Here is a 19,159-nt window from a genome sequence, read left to right as displayed (position 1 = left end):
CTCTTTTAAGCAAAATGTGAGACACAATACACATTGGACAGATGGAATACCACCCTAAGGCAGACAACTATATTTTTTGTTAATCATTTTTAGCGAGTCAGTGACATAAGGACTACTGTTGATAACTATATAAAGGTAAACAGCTTTTCCATCTAGACATTTATTTCACAGCCTGGGGGTTATCAAAATTCTTCAATTATCATAATTATAACCATAGTGCTTCTTAAAGTTAAAATTTAACGCTTCAATCTAGCATGAATTACATATTGCACAATCTTGAATTGTAGTCTCGTTATTTATCGTATTTAAATCGATGATGAAGAAATAAAGCGCGTTTCTTGTAGTCATTTGCGCTTACATTTACGTTGATTTTTGTTGTCACAATATGACTAGTTCAAATTTTATACACAGTAATACTTTTTTGTGAAACCGACAAGATTTATCCCTCTCTATAGTTCGTTTTTTTTAGCATTAGAAATAAAGTAAACAATCTTGATGTGTCGTTTAATTGAAAAACACATTTTAAAAATAAGTCACAGCAAATATGTAACAATTATGAATCTAATACGATCATTTATATTCTTTTGCTTTCGTAAGTAATAGTTTTTGATTTTTAAAAAGCGTTTTTCAATTAAATCACATGTCCTGTTGGTAACTGGCTACGAGAAAAGAAAAAAAAATCTTATTTTGTAACTGGTTACAAAACTCGGTTACGTACGCGGCCGAAAGGCGCTTGCCTTCTTGCAAGTTCTTTCTAATGCTAAAAAAAACCGGGCAAGTGCGAGTCGGACTCGCGCACGAAGGGTTCCGTATCATAAAGCAAAAAAAAAACGGAAAAAAATGCAAAAAGAAAGCGGTCACCCATCCAAGTACTGACCACGCCTGACGTTGCTTAACTTTGGTCAAAAATCACGTTTGCTGTATGGAAGCCCCACTTAAATCTTTATTTTATTCTGTTTTTAGTATTTGTTGTTATAGCGGCAACAGAAATACATCATCTGTGAAAATTTCAACTGTCTAGCTATCACGGTTCGTGAGATACAGCCTGGTGACAGACAGACGGACGGACGGACGGACAGCGAAGTCTTAGTAATAGGGTCCCGTTTTACCCTCTGGGTACGGAACCCTAAAAACGAACTATAGCAAGTACCGTAAGTGCTGGAAGGACTTAAGTTTTATTTATACCTCCTCCTTGTCGAAGTGAAGTATACTATTTTCGAGTGTTACGTTTTACGTTGTATTTGATATAATACCTACCGTAAGTGCGAGAGACTAACCCCCTTATTCATAAACGTTTACTAAAGTTGACAAGCCGATAATAATCGTTTGTCCCTTTCCATCTTACCATTACGCCGGAAAGGGACTAACGATTATTATCGGCTTGTCAACTTTAGTAAACGTTTATGAATAAGGGGGTAATTATTTATATCAGACAAACTTATCATCAAGTCCCACAGGCCCACCAGAGCATCATTAACGAACGCTACTTATACAATTTTTCTACAAAAAAATAAATACATAAATGAAATAAATAAAATGGGCCCTACAGAAGACCAGCGCAGGGTTTATAGCTAGCATTATGCTGAGTTGGGTCCATTTCGTGATGCACGCTTATCGATTTCTTCTTTCCTCGCTGTTGTTGTCTGTACATGTTCGTACATGTTTTGTGATCGTCACGAATTAAAATCTTTTACCTTTTTTATAACCTGGCTGGTCTTCGAAATCAGTTCATTTTGAAAAGTATCAAAAGAATAGCGTTCGCAAGCGCCCTGGTGGACTCCTCTAGTCGGCCTCCTTGGGCCTCAGTTTGACAGGTTCCTTGCCAATGTGTAGCATGCTGTCTTCGAGTGTGATGTTGTACTTGCGGCGCAGGTCCTCCATGAATTCGAGCTTCAGGAGCGCCAGGCAACTGAAAGACAAGTATTTTGTTAGGAACAAATATTTATAGCCACCAAAGGAGTGAAATGTTCTAACCTCGGAAGACCCACCATATAAATAAATAAATAAATATTATAGGACATTTTTACACAAACTGACTAAGCCCCACGGTAAGCTCAATAAAGCTTGTGTGCTCAGACAACGATATATATAATTATATAAATACTTAAATACGTAGAAAACAACCATGACTCAGGAACAAATATATGTATCATCATACAAATAAATGCCCTTACCAGGATTCGAACCCGGGACCATCGGCTTCATAGGCAGGGTCACTACCCTCTAGGCCAGACCGGTCGTCTATATAAAGATGCCCAATTTTTAATTTGAACTTTATTCTATAAGTCAATTGGAACGATATTCGTTTGTTTTAAACAGCAATGAAACAAAAGAAATGCTACTTTATTTGGTTCATGAAAGGTTTAAATTAGATTGCAACGAATATGTATTTAGTCTCTGTGGGCCAACCACGTTCGACGTGTTGCCTCTCTGTCACACTTACGTATGAATTTACAGGTGCGACAGCGAGGCAACACGTCGAACGTGGTTCGCGGTAGGAGGATAAATGTACAGGGAAGTGCGTCGGGGTGTAGCAAAGAAGCTGTTTATTGAAGCGAAGAGCTTAATTTTTAACTTTACGTATTCTATTATAACATTTTGGTGTTTAAAACTTGAACTTAATGTGACATACTTATTCAAAAGAGAATAGAATGTAAATTATAAATTATATAGTCACAGTGAATTTACTGCCATCTTTCGACAAATGTTTAAAACTTTTAAAACGCCATTTGACTTTGATCCTTATTCTTTCACAGATGTGTGTTAAATTTTATAAGTATCAAAAAGTGTCGCCATCTATTCGAGACTAGGCAGCCTTCGGTTCATGGTTCCATCTTTTCGAGCGATGGCCAACAAAATTTCATATCATATATAACAAAGATTAAGGTCAAATGGCGTTTTAAAAGTTTTAAACATCTGTCGAAAGATGGCAGTAAATTCACTGTGACTACATAATTTACTTCAAATTCCTGTATTTCAAATTCTCTTTGCTTATTTTGAATGTAGGGAAGCAAGTAGTTCTACGCTGTGGGACCCGTATCCTATAGTCTGTATCTTTAGGTATTTAAATGAACGTAAACAAAATCTACGGGGGCGAGGGGGCGTGCGGCGCGTGCACCACGAAGGGCCCCGGCAGCACCACCACCTTGTATCCTAGTGCACGCAGTACGCTGAGGGACACCTGTGTCCTAGTGTAGTTGAACACTCACTGTCGGTACTCCTTGCTGGTCCGGAAGGCGGTGATGGCGGGCGAGGGGGCGTGCGGCGTGTGCACCACGAAGGGCCCCGGCAGCACCACCACCTTGTATCCTAGTGCACGCAGTACGCTGAGGGACACCTGTGTCCTAGTGTAGTCGAACACTCACTGTCGGTACTCCTTGCTGGTCCGGAAGGCGGTGATGGCGGGCGAGGGGGCGTGCGGCGTGTGCACCACGAAGGGCCCCGGCAGCACCACCACCTTGTATCCTAGTGCACGCAGTACGCTGTGGGACACCTGTGTCCTAGTGTAGTTGAACACTCACTGTCGGTACTCCTTGCTGGTCCGGAAGGCGGTGATGGCGGGCGAGGGGGCGTGCGGCGTGTGCACCACGAAGGGCCCCGGCAGCACCACCACCTTGTATCCTAGTGCACGCAGTACGCTGTGGGACACCTGTGTCCTAGTGTAGTTGAACACTCACTGTCGGTACTCCTTGCTGGTCCGGAAGGCGGTGATGGCGGGCGAGGGGGCGTGCGGCGTGTGCACCACGAAGGGCCCCGGCAGCACCACCACCTTGTATCCTAGTGCACGCAGTACGCTGTGGGACACCTGTGTCCTAGTGTAGTTGAACACTCACTGTCGGTATTCCTTGCTGGTCCGGAAGGCGGTGATGGCGGGCGAGGGGGCGTGCGGCGTGTGCACCACGAAGGCCCCCGGCAGCACCACCACCTTGTATCCTAGTGCGCGCAGTTCTACGCTGTGGGACACCTGCCAATGGAGAATGGTATTTATATAGCGTACGTATACGGTTTAGAATCATGATGAACTCGAAACTAACGACGGGCAACACCAGGCCCCCTGGGTGCCTAGCCAAGATGACAATCGCACATCGACAAACGACAAACGAAAAGAAAAAATCGGGATGACAGATGCAATAAAAATATACATAACTAGCGATCCACTCCGGTTTTGCACGGGGTAACAAATGATAAGCCTTTCTCAAGAATCACTCTATTGATAACTGAAAACCGCATAAAATCCTAAGGAAGGTTCAGGTGTATAATTTGTTAACCTTTTGGACGCCAATGACTGATATATCCGCACCGCAAGTTCAACGCCAAAGACTGATTTATCGGTCACAGACCACATAGCAAAATAGACCCACGTGCATATGCATAAAGTTCAATTTCAGTTTCGACACTTCGGTGACGTGGCGTCCGCGTGACAAATTTTATGTTTGACATGGCGTCGGAAAGGTTAAACCGTTTGACGACCAGTCTGGCTTACAGTTGCCTCCAGAAACTCGCGAACTAAATTGACATGAGTTTGACAAATAAAATGATACCAGGAATAGCAAAGAAAAAATAGTCAGGGGTATATGTCGATAAAATGATATCGATAAGTAAGATGCACTTACTACCCATGTGATAGTTATACGAGTAAAGGGGTCACAAACGATTTAGATTTGTATGAATGTGACGAGAAAAGTGGTTGATTCGATTGTAAGATTGTGACGTTACCAATCAAATCAGGAGGTGCGGATGTGAAACTGACAAATTTCAATGTTAAGACGAAACCGGAGCTGAGTTTTAAATATTTTAGGTAAATATACTCATCTCGCTAACGGAAGCGGCTCCTAAAACTAGTGCGATAAGGACAAGGCGAAAAATCCTGCGTAAAAATCTCAAAAATCGAGGTTTCGTACTCGACTGTTTAGTGTTTACTTCTCCAAAACTTAACCAATTAAATGATTATGATATTATCTGTGCCGGACCGTTTTGCTTTTTTGGCTAATTGATAACAGTTTTGTATACTACGCCTCTCATTGCGGCGTAGTCAATGAGGCCATTTTGGCCATTTTTGAAAGGCGCCTTAAAAAAACAAAAATATCAAAAAAAGCATAACGGTCCGACACATATATTGACAATATTAATGTGTTGAAAAAATCATTGCTCTAGCATCAAAACCCACGGAGGAAACAGTCGAGTACGGTTGTATGGAGATATGACCACTCCTGTTGTCTCTTAATATGCAGGTTTGGGGGCAAGTTGTTTATATCAAGAGCTCGCGGTTCTCGCCATAAATCTAAATTAAAAATGTGACCGGTAGATGAGATTGATCGATAATTAAAGTTAGACCAAGAAAAGTCTGCAGCGAATTTGATAGCCCACGCAGTGCAACTGTTATTTAATACGTCGTAATTTCATAGAATTTTGACGTTATAATAATACTTGCACTGCGTGGGCTATTAAATTCGCTGCAGACTTTTTTTGGTCTGACTATTTAAATTCAGACCTAATTGTCAACTTGAATGTCCAGTTTAGGGACTGGTCTTCTTTACAATCGAAGCAATAGGGATCACCGAGACTATTTAATTTTTACGTCCACACCACACAAAATAAATGAGAAATCTTACGAGTATCTTATTTCCCCGTCTGGGTCGGCCTTATTTGTATTTTGAGCCAAAATCACTGTTTCTATGTTATCACCCACAACCTACCCACAACTTGTTACTCTAGCTGTAAGTTTTCCTAACAAATAAAATAAATATAATAAAATATTTATTTAATTATAGCTGGTCAAGCAGATCTTGTCAGTAGAAAAAGGCGGCAAATTTGAAAACTGTAGGCGCGAAGGGATATCGTCCCATAGAAAATTTGAATTTCGCGCCTTTTTTTACTGACAAGATTTGCTTGACCAGCTATACCTACAATATTTTTATCCAATATCCTTGTGTCTATTATTATTAAATTGCACAATTTTCGAAATACCAAGTAACATTTGTAAAATAATTTAAATTACTTAAAGATACATTTTAACTGACCGCGCAACAGTAGCGCCGCTAGCGGTGAATTCTCGCGTTATTCTCTAATTCAAACTTTTTTGAAAATATCGATATGAACAGCACTGGCCAAACTGTGGTATCATTTGTGCACATTGACCTGTCAATTTAGTTCGCGAGATTCTGGAGGCAACCTTAGTGGGTAGTGACCCTGCCTGTGAAGCATCGGCTTCATTTCATTCGGTCCTGGGTTCGAATCCCAGTAAGGGCATTTATTTTTGTGATGACACAGATATTTGTTCCTGAGTCATGGTTGTTTCCTATGTATTTAAATACATATTTATATATTATATATAGCTTGAGCTTACTGTGGGACTTAGTCAATCTGTGTAAGAATGTCCTATATTATTTATATTATTAATAATTATTTTATATAAATTAATATTAATAATTATTTTAAACCGTGCGAAGCCGGGGCGGGTCGCTAGTACTAATAATAAATTCCTTATAGCTTTAACATATAACTTACTTTATTCCATCCAAAGCCGGAAAACCGCGTGTCATACTTAGGCACGGAACGATGGACCACAATATACGGTTCGTAATGATTCTCCCAATCCACCTGCAACGGGAAATAGTACTCCTTAACCGCTTCTCTGTGTATGATAAGGATACTGATCGAATTTTTAATCATTTCTAGTCAGTCACTCATTTTATCTACCAATATTTGAAGCGACTATCACAGCATAATTTGTTTGATATTATAATACCTATATTCTACAATAAGTATAATATATTATTTTCCTATTAAAATACCTAGCAGAGGTCAACAACGCTCGATATATCGTCGGGTGATAAGCAAAAGTCACTAAGTACTACTATCAAAAAATTAAAGTAACAATGCACTTTATTACACTTGTAATACGGTTTATTGTCCAATAATTTCAATGGTGTTAGTTAGTGACTTTTGCTTGTCACCCGACGGTATATACATGTGTCACTATTGGCACTGTCAACACTTTGTATCGAAATCGAAGTTGTTTGCTGTACGCCACAGAAAAGGTTTAGAATATCTGGGTCCTGTGGTCTTTTAGAGTCTAATATTATCTGGAATGAAGTAGAGACCCCCCAGGCCTCGGTCTGTAGTCAACTCTATCTCGCAACGTTGGCGCAACTGCGCTAAGACGCCATTTTTTCCACAAAAGACGCTGAGGAGGCAAATAGTAGGTATAATAATATACAGTGTGTTTTCTGTAACAGGAGCAATAAATTAAACTGTAGGCTGTACTCCTCAAACTGACCAACATTTGTTCAGCAACTTTTGAAAATAACTCATGTTTTGATTTTTATTACACTTTAAAGTTTATTCTAAGACACAATGTATTGCAAATTTTGTTATGTTAAAAGCGTGACAAGTAACGTCAACGTCAAACACACTGATGTCTGCGTACATTGAAGGCAATATTTATATTGTATGAAAAAGAGGAAGTCTAAAGGATTCATTATTTTTAAAAGATGCTGAACAAACGTTGGTCAGTTTGAGGAGTACAGCCTTTAGTTTAATTTAATGCTCCTGTTACAGGAAGCATCCTGTATGTATAGTAATTGGGGTTCTTGTATAGACAGTGACCTGGTAGGGCTGCGTGGCGGTGGCCCAGCGGGAGTAGTTGGTGGCGCGGTGGCCGGGCGGCCACTCGAGCGCGCGGAAGGGCGCCACGTCGGCGCCGCGGCGCGCGGCCAGGCGCGCCAGCAGCGCGGTCTTGTTGCGCGGCGGCGACAGCCGGTAGCGCCGCGTCTCGAACGCGGCCACCACTAGACACTGGTGACAAAGTAAACGGATCGAATGCGTAATTAAATTAAAAAAAAACTGGCCACGTGCAAGCCGAAATGCGCGGCACATGCGTGGCCGGTTTTTTTTTTTTTCCAAAAATGAAGTTAGACAAATATTAGCGTGAAAAACGGTCGTTCAAGTTGATAAATAAGACCGAGTGCGAGGTAGTTCTAAAAACTCGCGCAGCTAGAAGATGTCAACTTTAACCTTCAAGTTTTAAACTTAAATCTTCAATACAACGGGGACAATGCCGTGTTCGTAACGTCGGAGATAATTTTAAAACTTAAGTATACGCCATTAAGTCCCGTTAAAGTAAATATTGTGATAGTTTAAAAAGTGTTCGGAAAGTTAGTAGTTTATAAAAGTCTCACTACATGATTTTACTTTATGCACTAGACTGGCTCGCATAGCAATTTTAGACAGCCTACGTACGATCAGTGGCGGATTTCCCATAAGGCACAGTAGGCCCGGGCCTAGGGCGGCGAAATATTAGGGGCGGCAAATTGTGACAATAAATTCGCCGATGATAACAAAAAATAACTCAAAATTAGGCCAGGCAACGAATTCTCAAAAAAAGGTACCTATAAAGGGAAATGCTTGAAACGCAATTTTTGACTTTGTGCCTAACTTTATTTGGACTATCTAGGAGGTGAACATATCAAAAGTCCCCGGCCGTAGCCCTTGAGCCGGGGGAAGAGAGAGGTTTGATAGTCACATTTTTCAGTTTTCGCTTATATCTCTGAAACTATGCGTTCTAACGACATGATCATTATACAAAATGAAAGTTGGTTAAATTTGCTACAAGCTACAATTTTTACGATATCTGGAGGGCCCTTCCACTCGTGCGCGAACCGCGGCGCGAAGCCGCGAACGCGAGTGTGGCGTCGATTTCGCATATTGTTGACGCCTTCGCGCCTTGTTCCCCGTAGGGTTCCGTACCTCAAAAGGAAAAAACGGAACCCTTATACTCGTGCGTCTGGCTGTCCGTCTGTCACAGCCTATTTTCTCCGAAACTGCTGGACCAATTAAGTTGAAATTTGGCACACATTTGTAAGTTTGTGTAAATAAATGAATTTTAAATATGGAGGCCATTTTTGGGGGGTAAATGCGAAAATTTAAAAACAAAGTTTTTCAAACTATATCGTGTTATAGTCGCACCAAACAAAGTCTGCAGCGGATTTGACAGCCCACGCAGTGTAAGTGTTATGTATACGTCATAATTTCATAGAAGTTTGACGTTTAAAATGACACTTGCACTGCGTGGGCTATCAAAATCGCTGCAGACTTTTTACGGTCTGACTATACATATCAAATCAAAGAGCTCATTGGAAGAATCTCAACTTTTTTTTATAATTTTAGGATAAATAGTTTAGCAGTTATTCAAGAAAATACAAAAAAAAGTTCTTATGTTTCTTTTTTAGATTTTTTGAATGTTTTTGTAGGTACATAAAATGTCAATGTTATTGGTAAAACTGTCATTTAAAATGAATGAATATTTGCTTATTTTTTTCGTAAAACCTATGTTCCTATGATCATGTCACAAGGACGTATAGTTTCTGAGATAAGCGAAAAACCGAAAAATGTGACCTTCAAACCAAACCCCCCTACTTTTGATATGTTCACCTCCTAACGAGTCCAAAAAAGTTACTAAGTAAAAAATGTGTCCCAAGCATTTCCCTCTATAATATAGGTATCTTTTCGTTGCCTGATCTGTAGTCAATATGATGGGTGCTGATGCTGAGAAAGGGGCGGCTACAAGGCTTGGGGCCTAGGGCGGCAAAGACTGCAAATCCGCCACTGCGTACGATATAAAGACAAACTTTACAATTACAAGCATGAGAAGCGAAAACAAACTTACAATTTTCTGCGGATACGGGTTGACGAGCTTAATGACAGATCGCAGATGGTCGTAGAGCCCGGCCATGGGCACAAAATCCACGTCCATAAGAAACACGTAGGGTGTGTTCACGTTTTCTAAGGCCACGTTGCGGAGATAGTTCACTGGGTAGTGCGTCTAAAAAATTAGACCTTATATGTAGAACGAGAAGATTTAAATTCCAGTAACCATCTTTAACTCTTCTGGAACGGTGTTTGTAATAGCTGAAGAGATCGATGTATAAAAAATTTAATTTCAAAAAATGGCAGTGCGTCGGAGAATATAAACTTAATATTAAGAACAATAAGATTGAAATTACAATGATGCCGATTAGCACGAAATCCACGTCCATTAGAAACACGTAGACGCCGTGTTCACGTTCTGTAAAGCCACGTGGAGGAGAAAATTGGACCTTACATTTAAAGCGAGAAAATTCAAATTCCAGTAACAATTTTGAACTCTTGTGGAACATGGTGTGGAACATACCTAAATGCTAAGACGGTAAGGTTTATATTAAATTATCAAAAGAGTACTTACAGATTCGTGTTTGAATACGAGATGGTATCCGATGTTTTTCCTAACGCTGAGCGTATCAGAGAAATCCTTGATGAAACTCTCTAGAACTCCCACTTCGCAGTCGGATAGGTATATCGCGGCGCTCAGAGGGCCTGCCAAATGAAATTAGATATAGTCTGGCAAACACAACTTGTTAGTCGGTACCTACAATACAAATAAAACAAACGCATGACGCGTGCATGACGTTTTAAATCAGTCACACACAATGCAGTATTCTGAAGCAAACAAAGAACCAAGGAGAATTGATCTTCATCACATTATTCATACCGCATAAAGTGTGCGGTAAAAATGCTCATACTAAACTAAACCAAATAAATAAACTAAATACTTATATACTTATACGTAATACGGTCCGAATTGCTTCTGCAGAGTTCTTTCTAATGCTAAAAACCAAAGTTTAACCTCCCATCAGGAGCGCCACATGAAAAATTGACAGTAAAATTTGTAGTATCAGAAATATGATTGAATTTATTACACCAAAGAGAATTTCGACTAGCCAGAGGAATATGTATTGTCAAAGTAAATTATGTAGTCAGTACATTTACTGTTATCTTTCGACACAAATGATTAACTCTTTGAGAACGCCATTTGACTTTGATTCTTATTATTTCACTGAATACTTAAATTTGTTAAATGTCAAAAAGTATCGCCATCTAGTCGAGAGTAGGCCGAAGGTATGGCGCCATACCTATATCAGTGAAAAAATTAAAATCAAAGTAAAATAAAATGGCGTTCTAAAAGTGTTAATCATTTGTATCGAAAGATGGCAGTAAATGTACTGACTACATAATTTACTTTGACAATATTCCTGTATTTCAAATTCTCTTTAATAATACTATATAGCAGGGGCGGTGCGTCTAGATTGTTCGTAGGCAAGCCGTAGCTGAGTTGCCCTTCCTTTTCTTCATAAGTGTAATTAAAATAGCCCAAGAGCCTGAATATCAGACAAGCCGATGGGAATCGCGTTCTATGGACGCTCCGCCACTGCTATATAGTTTATTTATTTTTATAAACAAGAGTGACCAATCATTTAATACCTTCCCAATGCTTGACAAGCCTCTCCAAGAACTGCAATCGATCCATAGACAGCTGCAGCACCAGTGTGACGTCAAAATTGTCCACATTCGTGTAGCTATAGTCCATGTAGTACAGGTGTGTGCGCAGTTTTATGTTCTGCGCTGCGCGGAATTTCGTACAACGGCTGGGGGTTGCGCTCTGGAAAACATGATGAGAATAAACCCACCTAGTTTACAAGTGATTTTCGGAATAACTAAAGGTACTTTGATAGATTTAAAAAGCCCATATCCATATTTAAAATCCCTTTCTCATGGGAGAACAAAAACTAAGTCTACGCATTCACCGTATATATCTATGTTTTTTTTTACTTTTCTTGACTGCAGCACTTACTGCTGAAATTGACGGAAGATCGTGTCTTTATGACGTAGGAGAGGAAGCTTCAGAGGTTTAGTAGAGCATATATCAGCGGCTGTAGCACGGTCGCATTTTTATCGCCTGTCAGCCTGTCACGTTCGCGTTCTAACAAGTATGAAAGTGCGAAAGTGACAGGGGATAAAAATGCAACCATGCTGCCACCGCAGGTTCAGTTTTCGTCTTAATAAGCTGGAGTGAAAAAAGTCTGATATCAGTGCGACTATAATCTACCTTACCTTCACGGTGACCGCTTCGGCGCGGTCGCCGCGGTGTACCGTCGAAGTTGACGTAAGAAAGGTGGATGCATCGGAAATACTCTACCTTCACAGTGACCGCTTCGGCGCGGTCGCAGCGGTGCAGCTTCTCTCGAAGCTGGTTAATGTCGAGGTTGACGTAAGAAAGGTGGATGCCTCGGAAGTACTCTACCTTCACGGTGACCGCTTCGGCGCGATCGCAGCGGTGCAACTTCTCTCGAAGCTGGTTACCATCGAAGTTGACGTAAGATAGGTGGATGCTTCGGAAGTATTCCACGTCGGGGATATTGACGTTGTACTTCTTTGGGGAGTTCCAGTGAATTATCTAAAATGTGATGATATTTAGTTAACTAGTTTAACATTGAGACTAGGTTTTACTGAGGCTTATGTCTTGCTCTGCATAATTATACTGATAAATTTATCATGGAATAGCATGATCTAATTACGACAACTCACCTTAATATTATTTACATCTTCCCCATAACAACTTTTCGCTAGCGTCTCTGTCGACATTTGCACATTATAATGACAGCTAATATTATAAACAATCTTTGGTGTTTTTTTAATCATGGCGTTAATCACGTCCTGATCAGCCAGTGCCGTGGTCTTCAGCCGGTCTATATTGTCGTTGATCGCGTTGTGCCATAGAGTCGTCCAGTCTGTGACGGTCCGAATTTTGTGCAAGTCTAACAACATCACACCGGTGTTGTAGCCCCGGCCGAGCGCGGGCCATCTGATTTCGGTGTTTTGGTACCAGTTGCTCTCGTTTTCGACTAGGCCGATATACTGGAAATGGATTAAAGTTTAAACAAGTTCAGCGCAAGTCAGATTTTAGTTTGGAGAAGAATCTGCAGAATATTTACTATGGTGAAGCTAATGCAACAGGGGTTCAGAAAAACGTGGGCTCCCTTTTTTTAAATGTAGTGCATTTTTATAGCAACTATAGAAAGTCTGCAACTTGTGGTTCAAAATTATTAATTATGGATGATGATAATACTAGTATTATCCAAATCCTGCTTCGCTTCAGTCCTTCGGCAGATTCCCTAGTAACGCAAATTTGGGTAAACTTACTACCTTTTTCAATGAAGAGATTACTGGAATTAATCTATAGGTATGAAAACGGAGAAATGTCACGAAATATCGAGTGAAATAGAGGCTTGGAAGAAAACGGTGTTCCACATTTCCCCCTGATAGGTGATAGCTAAGGCCCACTTGCACCATCACACTATCCCGGGGTTAACCGGTTAAGCCTGGAGTTGCCATGGTTACCCATACAATTTGACACTAAGTTAACGGTTTATCCGCTTAACCTCAGGTTAGTGGGCTGGTGCAAGTGAGCCTAAGTGTCTAATAAGAACAATAGAGTCACTTATCTGCCGAGTTAGAGTGGGACTAGTAGCAATACCGGTTTCGGCCTTATGCCCAACGCTTTGGCTCATATACCTCTCGATAATCAAAATACCTGCTGGTCCGTCATATTCCGGAACATGTTCCACAATTCCATAATATCACACAAGAAGGTCAGATCGGAATCCAGCACGATAACCCTCCGCAGCGTTGCCGGCAGTATGTCTGGGAATAACAGTTTGACCAGCGCGTACACGCCGGAGTAGTGGCTTGTCGGGATCCATGCCACGCGGTTTAGGATGCTCTGAGCGTTGTAAGTGGTGTATTGTACTGAAATTGTATAAAACAAAGAATTTGTAAAGAAATTTAGCTAGACGTCCAAAGAAGACCTCTTCAAATACAAATATCAAACATCTATCTACAAATAGCAACACTCTTAACTGTCCTTTGGTGGACCTTATGCCTTTTGTAATAAGGCCCACCGATGGACAACATCTGAATTTAAAAAAAAAATCATAAAAATACTAGGATGGGTGTAATTGGATAAAAAGATTAAACGTTGCGTTATCCTTACTATAATTTAAGATTTGATCTAAGGCAGATTAATGTTTAGGTTTCAGTCAGTGTTACTATGTAAGTAAGAGTTTTAACTAATTTGGTGTGAAACTGAAAAAAAAGCCGTACCGAATTACAGATACATTTAATGAAATAAAATGTCCAACTGCTGTTGTTTTTTTTCTTCTATGGAAAAATTGATAAAAGATATGTTTGATGAAATTTTCCCCCATTAAAATATTTCTAATTTCCGCATGATATATTAAGACGAAACGGGAGCTGAGCTAAAAGTCAATTTTGAGATTTCAAGCTGAATATACCCGTCGCTCTGACGGGGCGTAACCGCGGCGTGAGTATTTGTATGTGTAATGCACGCACACAGACGCGTGCGGTGCGCCCGTACTCGCGCTGGCGCGCACCTTTCTGGCATGCACCTGATTGCAGTTTGCATTGTCACTTTTTGTTACTGCTACTACTAAGTAGGGTAATTCGCCAGTAACTGGCCACTTTTAATAACTGGCCGCCCTAAACTAAAAATCAATCCTATTCACCTATTAACAGAATTAATTTTAGTATAAGGTTTCAATAACTTCAATAACTGGCCACCTTATACTAAAAAAAATTCTATTTATAGGTGAATATAATTCATTTTTGGTTTGGGGTGGCCACTGACGAATTACCCTATTGCGATTGAACTTTTTTACTTACCCGGCTTACGTTTACGGAACTCGATATCGAATAGGGTAATTCGCCAGTAACTGGCCGCCCTAAACTAAAAATGAATTCTATTCACCTCTATACAGAATTCATTTTAGTAGGTATAAGGTTTCAATAACTGGCCACCTTATAATAAAATGAATTCTATTTATAGGTGAATAGAATTCATTTTTGGTTTGGCGTGGCCAGTTACTAATAGTGGCCTGTTACTGGCGAATTACCCTAGTTATGTACTTAGTGGTTAATACTAGTATCAAGTAAGTATTTTTTTTTCAACAATGCTCAGAAACGAAGTATAGACATGAAAAATATAAATATTAACGTCTTTGTAAGGCAGGATTGGACATTCTATAGAGTAAGAGTAAGTGTATGAAACAACCAATTCAGCTAGGACTAGGGAATGCAATCTAGATCTCGCAATTTCGAGATCTCGCACGTATTTTCGAAATTTAACCTAGTTGACAGGAAATCTCGATATATGCAATCTCGCTCGAGATCTCGATTAATATTTTCGAGATCTCGAACAAGACTGAAAGTGAAATACTTTGTTTTAAGTAATATATGACCTTAGATTCATGTTGTTCAGGCAGTGCTATTATGTGTCCGGCTTTAGCTCTATTATTGTTACGCAGTTTCTAAGTAAAGGTAAATAGTGGTTTACCATCGATAGCATTTCATAGAAGTAAAGTAAAAATTAAAATTGATTTTATGTTAAATGTCAATTTAATTAATTGTTGTTATTTTCAAAATATAACATGAGGTACCTTAAATAAGTAGTATGTCGGCGGCATATCGTAAAATCGTAATCCTAGGCGTATCATGAAACGCCACCATTTCCTGATCTATCTAATATTAACCCAGGCATATCACGATCTTCCTTATGAAAGAGACGGCAGATCCATCAGAGCAATGCATTCTTTGATATTCCTAGCTTCATAGCGGGCGCATTGTAAAATAATTGATCAAGAAATCATATATTTTCAATGATTTTGTAAATTACTACAGTTATGACTACGGTTATTATAAAACAATAATTGCACGTTTAATACTCTTTCACACGACATCTCACACGAACCGATCGGTCCCATAGGACTAAAGACGTGAACAAATATCAATGCTGGTCGGCCGCCCACTTTTTCCTTTTTTTCGACACGTCCCCGTCCCCCCTCCATAAAATAAAAACCGGTCTATTCATATTCTGGAGACCACGAGGAACACGTCCATACCAGTTTTAGGTATTTAGAAGAGATGTCGACGAAAATCGTGAAGGAGACGACTTTTGTTTAATTTGCCTATAGACTATAGGAATATCAGAATATCACACCTTGAGGTTTGCACAAAATGGCTGGTGTTCGCTAGGCAGATCATGAAATGTCGGCGTTTCATTATATTCCTAGGAATATCTCGATACGCCCGATTTTACGATGTCTATATGTATGGAATTCTTAGAGATTTTTGATTAAAATAACACAGTTTTAGTTACTTTGTCAAATTCGATCTCGTCGAGATATTAATCTCGATCCCGAAAACCTGACTGTCGAGATCTCGAAACACCCAATCTCGATTCGGATTTTTCGTGCGAGATCTCGAATCGCCAATCTTGGTGCGAGATTGCATTCCCTAGCTAGGACCTTAAATTGCTCGACAATTACGGAGCGTGACTGTACCTAAAATTTTGTAAACCCATAACCATGCAATAAAATATTTTTGATTTTGATTTCTAATTTGAAATATTAGAATCAAAAAGTTCAAAATAGATTGTATCTATGTAACTACAAAAATGTGTTCCCTCTCAACGCAAAACCCCTTGTGTCTTAGGAGGATCTAGATATTTTCACACAAGACGGTTTATCGATAACTTCTTACATCACTAGATTATCGACATTAAATGTCGACTATTACCCATCACTTTTCTGGCTGTGTACGTATTTAGAAACTTGACTCCGCCCCTAAAATTAGTGCGATAGGGACAACTGCAGCTGAGGCGAAAAATCCTGCGTAAAAATGACAAAAATCGAGCTTTCGTAGTCCTCTTTTTCCTCCTCCAAAACTTGATCAATCGTAACCAAATTTGGAAATCTAAATGATTATGAAATTATCTGTGTCGGACCGTTTTGCTTTTTTGGCTAATTGATATCAGTTTTGAATACCACGCCTCTCATTGCGGCATAGTCAATTAGGCCATTTTTGAAGGGCACTAGCGCCTTAAAAAACAAAAATATCAAAAAAAGCAAAACGGTCCGACACAGATACTGACAATATTAATCTGTGTTGAAAAAATCATTGCTCTAGCTTCAAAAACCACGGAGGAAAACGAGGAGTACGTTTGTATGGAGGAATGACCACTCCTGTTGGCTCTTAAATTACCATCAGGCAGGTCCCAGGTCTCAAACAGATGGCTAGTTGTGTGCTCAGACACCACATCCACTATGAGATGGAAGTGCACAGGGTTCTGCCGGTGGTGGAGCAATGATTTGAGCATCGGTGACACAATCCTTGGACATTTGCTCATGCAGACCAGCGCCACGTGGATGGTCTCGCAGAGTGTGCCTGGTGCGTCTGGAATCTGGACAAATTATATACATTCATTTATGAAGCTGGCAGGCAGTTGTGACAACTGATATTGCCTGTATATTAGCGTCGTAAGATCAAGGCCAATTTTAGTGCTTTTGAATTTTGAACTTTTTTATTTTTTACATACATATAAGAATTCAAAACTCAAATTGAATATAACAAGTATGCGGGAAGGTTATGTAATTCTTATAACTATTCATAGAATTCTAAATTTTTAAATTGTGTTGGCCCTTTCACAAGACATTATAACAAGAGAAAAACATCGCCACATTTATAAATACAACAACCAATATCTGGGTAAATAGGTATCATACTATAATAATTGTATCTATGTACTTACAATCTCATTTAAGTTTCTAAGCGCCACTTGCACCATCTTACCAACCCAGGGTTAACCGATTAAATCTGGAGTTATCATGGTTACCAGTACAATTTGACACTGGGTTAACTGGTTTAACCGGTTAACCCAGGGTTAGTGGAATGGTGCAAGAAGGCCTAAGAAGATTATAGGTATGCTTCTATATTATATGGCCTGTAGCATAATAAAAAATATTGCAATTTGTGAATTCTATGAGAGAATAGCTATCTGCTATTATTTCATAAAATGGTAACCTTTGTAACTATTGAAACTGTTGGTTATAACACAATCTCACTATATTTGACCATTTTGTTTTTATACAATAGTAGATACACTATAAAATAATATAACGCATCGCTGTCATTGTCAATTTCCTTAGTAAAATGAACAGTAGTGCAGCTGTTGTTGGAAATGGACTGTCACCTTAAGATTCAAATCAATCAGGCCACTATAACTTTTAATTTCATAGAATACTTACATAAGGCACTTGCAATCCTTTTCTAGAATCAACTTGTAACACCTTGTTCTGTGTCTCCAGGATGCTTATCCGGGATATTAACCACCAGTAGTACACCACGGATACAGCTATCCATATCCCAAACGGAACTCCTAGCCAGGGTCGAAGAAATATGAAGGAGAGCACATTTTTGGGTCTCATTGTCATTGTTATGTATAAAACATGGACATTGTAGGATGCATCTTTAATTCCACACACACATCTATCTGTAACGCTTATTCCTGTAAAAAATCATTCTTAAGTCACAAAAAATAACGTAATACGAATTAAGCTTTTTAAGAACGTAATACGAAGGTTTTTTGTTTACGCCGTGCGGCCCGTGCGGCGTAAAAAATAGATCTTGATTAGTTTCTTGCTGTCAATAAGGTTTAAAGTTTTCATATTTCGTTAATAAATCGAAAACAGATCGTTAATTTCAAGCGTTACTTATCACGCCATACAGGAACAGCTTAATTAATTTTAATCTAAAAAGCACAACAAACTAACGCTCTGTAGTAACGCTGTCCAAACGTTTAAACTTTACAGTAATATGTCAATAAGTTTACTGCCTACTGTCCTGTACTTTACAACAAAATAATTCGGTATTTTGCTTTATATCCACTTAGGACGCTCTTTTATTATGAAACAGCACACAATAATACAAAACGAAATCACACACAGTGCAGTCATAAATTGACTATTTGACAATTGACAATGTGACATTGACAACCCCAAATGTCATTGGCACATGATGTGCGTTACGTTTCATTTTACGTCTTTTGATCTAACGTCAAAAATAAAAGAGTTTGGTCGTCTATCTAGGCGCGAAGGGTTGATCTCCCATAGATTTACAATAATAATGGAAAAGGATAATAAAAAGGATTTTAGGGCTATAATGTTTTTATTAACTCAAAAAATGTTAAAACAAGTAGTATTGGTAAAGTTTCCTTAAAGAAAATATAAAATGGCACACAAAACACTGCAAAAATATATTGAAAAACAAAATTAAAATAAAATCCTTTTTTATCTGTCATGATACTCATGGTTAACAACCACTAGGATCGGCAAAGGAATGAAACAAACTTACAATATTTAAATTAAAATGATATATAGGTAGTTTTAAGATGCCATGGCTAGAGACCTAAAAAAATAAAGACTACAAATAG

At 39.2% G+C, this 19,159-nt stretch overlaps 1 protein-coding gene across 2 annotated transcripts; it reads right to left on the bottom strand.

Moving 5' to 3' along the window:
- Window positions 1-1,359: 1,359 nt before the first annotated feature.
- LOC134670739 (xylosyl- and glucuronyltransferase LARGE2s-like) lies at window positions 1,360-18,673 on the bottom strand. Of its 2 annotated transcripts, XM_063528555.1 has the most exons (13): window positions 18,501-18,673; window positions 17,976-18,235; window positions 16,933-17,131; window positions 13,409-13,623; window positions 12,403-12,732; window positions 12,119-12,271; window positions 11,299-11,476; window positions 10,223-10,353; window positions 9,668-9,823; window positions 7,609-7,797; window positions 6,508-6,600; window positions 3,834-3,964; window positions 1,360-1,909 (listed from the first exon to the last, which is right to left on the bottom strand). In XM_063528555.1, the coding sequence occupies exons 2-13, from the start codon at window positions 18,159-18,161 to the stop codon at window positions 1,783-1,785; spliced, it is 2,088 nt and encodes a 695-aa protein (XP_063384625.1). In that variant the 5' UTR covers window positions 18,162-18,235; window positions 18,501-18,673; the 3' UTR covers window positions 1,360-1,782. The 2 variants fall into 2 exon arrangements, with proteins under 2 accessions (XP_063384625.1, XP_063384624.1); XM_063528554.1 differs by lacking the exon at window positions 1,360-1,909 and having other exon boundaries at window positions 3,811-3,964; window positions 18,577-18,612.
- Between the last annotated feature and the right edge of the window lie 486 nt (window positions 18,674-19,159).

This window comes from Cydia fagiglandana, chromosome 14 (assembly GCF_963556715.1).
Source record: "Cydia fagiglandana chromosome 14, ilCydFagi1.1, whole genome shotgun sequence".
NCBI classification, from domain to species: Eukaryota; Metazoa; Arthropoda; class Insecta; order Lepidoptera; family Tortricidae; genus Cydia; species Cydia fagiglandana.
The sequence above is the reverse complement of the archived record's forward strand: the minus strand, read 5'-3'. Positions and strand labels throughout refer to the sequence as shown.